Consider the following 5691-nt stretch of genomic DNA (forward strand, 5'->3'; position numbering starts at 1 on the left):
CTCTCTGGTTTCATTTAAAAGAGTCGATCATCAGATATTGTCCAAGATTAACCTTCAGGGTGGATATAGCTCAATCACGCCGAAGACCTATCCACGTCATCATTTACCCAGAATGCTTTGTGTGTAAATAAAATGGCTCCATCAGTGTTAAAACATATTTTGAAAAATTACAAAAACTAAACAGCCTACAGTATTTTTACAGTCTTTATTTTACAGTTAAAATAAATGTTTATCAAATAAAGTCTAATGTTACAACTAATCGGGGATCCCTTTAACAGACAAACAGCGTTGACTCCAACAGTTCTTGGCTGAAGAACTGTTTTTAAAAGGGGAAAAAAGCTCAGCGTGAGTGAACTAAGTTTTTGCAGCTGGTGTTGCTCAGAACAGCACGAGGGGTGAACAAATAAGATGCAAATGTTGACGTGGTGTTCTTCGGGACTTGTAAATATTCTGGCTGCAGCCTTCTTGGTTTTTACAGGAATCCTGCGTCGACCTGACAGTTACTGGAAAGAAGAGTCATCTGACAACAAACACAAACACTGGGATGATGCTTGGACTCATAATTGTTCCTAAACCTGCTAATGATTCAGCCTTTTTTGTTTCGTCCAGTGATTCTCTCCTGAGCTCTGGGGACGTTTCTGAGGTCTCTGAGAGCAACACAAACAGTCATTAAWGATGTCATCAATGAGAAGCCTCCAATGTGCTGCAGGAAGAATTCCTACCTCTCTGCCTGATTAAGCAGCTCTGATTAGCTGTGGAATTAATGAGCTTTAGGTTTTTGGTGGAGTCTCTCAGAGGGAGGGCAGTGGCAGAGAGTGTKTGTGATAAGAACTCGTGACAGATCGGGAAAAATGATGGTAAAAACAGACGACAAATTTAAGACATTTATGTGAATCAAGCTGCTGCTGGTGTGTATGCCTCATTTGTCAAATATCTTTTTCTTCAGAAAAAAAAGTAAAATCACAAAAAAAACAAAACAGCTTGTGGAATTTGTTTTATTAAATACAGAAATCTCAGAATGTCTTGAATTGCCTTCAGGTCAATAAAGCAGACTTGAACAGGGGGGAAATAGCAGCTTTTGATTAAATTGCTACTTTTTTCTTAAAACTATTCGTCATCTAACAAAAATTTAGCTTTTTTCTTAACAACACCCAAAGCCTCAGATGCTCATATTGCTGCCTGTGGCTGGAAGAACTTGTGTAAGTTGTTTTACATAAAAAATAACCATTTTATTCATAATGCATCTTTATTCCATGTACTATTGATGTGATTTTCTTTGAAACAAACAAGAGAAAATTAGCAGCGTTAAAGGTTGTAAAGAAAACAGATTGTTTGTCAGTAAACTGTTTATTCTGTGTAAATATCACACAGTAGTAAAATCTATGCAGAAATGTCGGTTTAAGCACCAGAAAATCAACTCGGTGTTTGCAGTAATAACAGAGGTTGTTTTGTGTTGAATGAGCTGGATCTGAATAACTGTAAAAATAAAACATTAAAGTTTAACCTACCCGAGAGAAAATGCTTGAATCAGTTCAGGACTGTCAGTTTGAAATGCAAACGCTTCAACTAACAAAGTAATTGCCCTAAAGTCTCAGAAACCCTTTTTGTGAAAATAAGTACTAATTTTATTTTTTCCAGCTGCCAGAACTTTTTTTATGTCATTTTTAAGCACTGGTTTTCAATTTCAGGTGAATCCGGTTCAGACTTCTTGTCTTTTCATAAATAAAACTAATATGACATCCATGATTATTGTAACGATCAAACCAAGTCTGATAAATTTTCTTCTTAACGCTGACAATGACAATGATGATTGAGCTGAAATCAGTTCAGTTGTATTTGTAGCAAATCAATAATATTCACAAAAGTCTTTAAAAATGCAGGCAAGCAAAATAAATAATGCAACATTAAGCATCATTGGCTTGCAGAGCCGCTGTACATGCAYCGTTTGAGTTCATTTGGACTTAATCTGGATTTTATGAAGAGAGTTGACAAGTGATCATTAAACCACCTGTGTGGAAAAATAGTTAAAGACCCTGTTCGTTCATGCAAAGTGCTTCTGCTCTGATGCAGATTTAATAAATGAATTGATTACAGTAATTTGAATATAGTCCAAACCACAGCATCTCCACCTTGAGTTGCAACCATCCCTTAAGATTTCAGCATGAATTATTTGGTTATTTCTATTTCTGAAAGTTAAAAACAATTTCTTTTTGATGTGAACAAGAGCTGCAGTTTCTTGTATGATCTGATATAAAAACTTGGATTTTTTTTTTGTTTCTTTCTACACCAGGTGTTCTGCTCTTGTGTTAAACTCCCTGAAAATTACCAAACATGTTTTCATCAATTTTAAGCCTTTTGACTTTATGGTCAGATTCCTTGTTATCCAGCTTTTGAGATTATGGTTTAATGAGACCTAGGGTTGGGCAATATTGGCAAAAAAAATTAATCACGATTAATTGTGGTATTTAGCCGATAACGATTAATTTGATAATTCATCCCCTGGAGTCCTTGGACACCCTTATGTCCTAGTCACATGACCAATTTAGTGGGAAAGATTTGCTATTTGTAAAAAAAAAATTTCCAAATTGTGTGAAAATTACAGATTTCAGTCTATACATCGTATTTTAAACTGTGTTTATAGATAAATAAATTACAGAACTTTATTTTTAATGTTTATCACATTTGAAGCAGAGAGGAGCAACAAGCAGACTGACCGGGAAAATATCCAGTCAGTCTGCCTGGTGGCATTAATTGTATTAATCGTCAAGTGCCAAAAAGTAATCGATTAATGTTTTCTGACTATTAATTGCACACGATACRATTATGCCCAACCCTAATGAGACCATTGCTTTTTTAAAGAATACTGCCTATATAAGACATTTCTTCCATACTGTTGCTCAAACGTGTTAAAATGTCTAGTTTTTATAACAAGTAGGGTTTTTTTTTCACACACCTATACCTATACATATTGCACTCTTATATTTTATTTTTATCTGTACAACAAACTTTCAATAAATAAAACTGAATTAGAATTTAAAACTACAATTCAAATTCAATATCTAATTTTTCTAAAAGTGGTCATTATAGAGCTTCAAAATGCAGGAAATGTCTGGAAACTACAAATCAAACATTTTCATCCCTGAGCTTGTCAGACCTTACTGTAATACACAGCCCATTCCCGTTTCTGTACGTCGCAGGCGTGTCCGTTTGCAAACCCATTTAGTGTTCCATTCATCTTTCCACTGAGTTTTTCCTCGCTTTCACCATCGCTCTGGTTCTTTCTCAGGGCCAGAGCCGGCTTTTGGGTGTGCCAGTTCCATAAAACCTTGTTCATATCATTCTGAGCCCTGATCCCCAGCAGCTTGTCTTCATCGCTCCTGTCGTCGTCTTCGCCGTCATCCTTGCCCACGTGATGGCGGTGGAGGCTTTGCATTTCGCCGCTGATGTTCTCAAAGTACTGATGGATGCAAACCTTGGCGAAGCTCTTGGCGTGCTCCTTGCAGGTCTCGTCGAACATCTTGCGCTCGATGTCGATGTAATGGGACCAGTACTTGGTTTTGAGGAAGGCCGCCTGGGTGAAGCAGGGTCTTATGGCTCGGATMAGGAAGGCAGTAAAGGTCATCATGAGCAAAAACATCCACCCACATGCCTGTGAAAGAAAATACTCATTTATTATRGCTAAAGAGAGCTTTATCTAAAAAACAAAGTACAAGGAACTATTTATCTATGTTAATGCTATGGGGTGCCATTTGTAAAGTTACACAGTCAAACATTACCAGCAATATTTAGCTTTATTTAGACTTTCATAAGAAAAAAAAACTAGGGGTTAATTTTCAAAGTCATATTTTGAAAATGTTATTTATGCGTTTATAAATGTCATACTTATGAAATAAATATTTAAGTTACCAGCAAAATGTTTAACCTGCAAATTAAATATTCAGTTAGCAAGATAAATATTTAGTTCACAAACTAAACATTTAACTAGCAAATAAATGTTTAATTAGCAAAATAAATATTTAGCTACAAACTAAATAGAGTTTACAAACTCAATATTTAGTTTGGAGCTAAATATTTAGCTTGCTAACTAAATATTTAATTTGGAGCTATATTTAGTATGTTAACTAAATATTTAGCTTGCAAACTAATAATGTAGCTTGCTAACCAAATATTTAATTTGTAAGTATTTAGTTTGTAAATTTAAATATTTAGTTTGAAGCTAAATATTTAGCTTGCTAACAAGATATTTAATTTGTAAGTTGAGTATTTAGTTTGTAAACTAAATATTAGCTTGCAAACTTAACACTTGCTAACTAAATTTTTAATTTGTAAGTTCAATATGTAGCTTGTAAACTAAATATAAATAAATTAAACATAAAATTTTAATTAAATATTTAGTTCGGAACAATATTTATAAAAAAGGTATGAATAACACGGTAAAAACCTGACTTTGAAAAAAATAAACCCCTATTTCTTTCATGAAAGGCTAAATAAAGCAAACTATTGCTGGTAATGTTTGACTGTGTGTCGTYACAAATGGCACCCCATACAATCCTCTCTTTATTTTATTGAAACTGTTGTGATGATTGATGGCTTATTTATTTATTTGCACACTTTATTCTATTCTATTTTTACTGTCTAGGACTACAGGTGTAAATTAGCCTTAGGCTAAATCTGGTGCAATGCATCAAATGTTTTYRTGTTTTAATTTGCACATTGTCCTAAACAAATAAATTCATTCAATTAATTCAAAAAGAGCCTTGCTGACAACCTYATATGTTAATAAGGTACCTGTGAAATACACTTGATGTATCGAGACGCAGCCACTCTTAATTCCTGATGCTCAAACAGATCTTTGCAGGGAATTCTTGCCAGCAGTTTAAGCTTCTCAGTCTCCGACATCTCTCTGACAAAACTGTAATTCCCAAACTTTTCGATGTCCAGGTTGATGCTGAAAGCACAGAGGAAGCTCTTCCCATCCATGAGGGTGACAGACACCCAGACTGCAGGTGCTATCAGGGATCTCTGTGTGATTGAACAAAACATGTAGCGCAGGATGGTTGGGTCCTTTGATCGGCTCCCAGTGGGCCGCCTCCACTCCTCGGCCAGCACAGACACATTGTTGTTCAGTACAAAACCCAACAAAAAGAACCATATGGGAGGGACGATGATCAGGCCAACGCTGTAGGTGTAGTTGTACTCTGGCATGCAGGGGCAGCTGAACTCAAAGGCAGAGTACATCTGGGCACTTGCTAACGCCATGATCCCACAAATCCCATTCATGAAGGACTCCTGGTTGGACTGGAGGAACTGGAACATCATCCGAAACTTATCCATCTTTGTGAGGTGTGGTGGGCCTTTGGTTCAGAGGTAAATCTGTGAAAAGAAATAAACTGTTTGGAGTAATTTTAATTAGTAACAAGTAGCAGTGCCTTAAAAAAAGATTTACACCCTGTCTCGTCACAGTCAAAAACTTYTATTTATTTTCCTGGCATTTTATGACCCTGCTTTAAACCTAGAATTTTAATACAAAACTGCCTGGTGTGTTCCTTAGTCTTCATGATGCTGTTTGATCACTAATGTTATGTAACAAATCTGAGGCCYTCACAGAACAGTTGGAATTAAACAGATTAAGTTACAATCACACACCGAGGTAAAGATACATTTAAATATCTAAATCAAATGACTTCTGAA

General features: G+C 35.6%; 1 protein-coding gene across 1 annotated transcript; it reads right to left on the reverse strand.

Moving 5' to 3' along the window:
• Positions 1-2696: 2696 nt before the first annotated feature.
• Positions 2697-5334, reverse strand: calhm1b (calcium homeostasis modulator 1b). Its single transcript, XM_014010223.1, has 2 exons — positions 4789-5334; positions 2697-3649 (listed from the first exon to the last, which is right to left on the reverse strand). The coding sequence occupies exons 1-2, from the start codon at positions 5332-5334 to the stop codon at positions 3149-3151; spliced, it is 1047 nt and encodes a 348-aa protein (XP_013865677.1). The 3' UTR covers positions 2697-3148.
• Between the last annotated feature and the right edge of the window lie 357 nt (positions 5335-5691).

The sequence above is a fragment of the Austrofundulus limnaeus genome, unplaced genomic scaffold (genome assembly GCF_001266775.1).
Source record: "Austrofundulus limnaeus strain Quisiro unplaced genomic scaffold, Austrofundulus_limnaeus-1.0 Scaffold66, whole genome shotgun sequence".
Taxonomy (NCBI): Eukaryota; Metazoa; Chordata; class Actinopteri; order Cyprinodontiformes; family Rivulidae; genus Austrofundulus; species Austrofundulus limnaeus.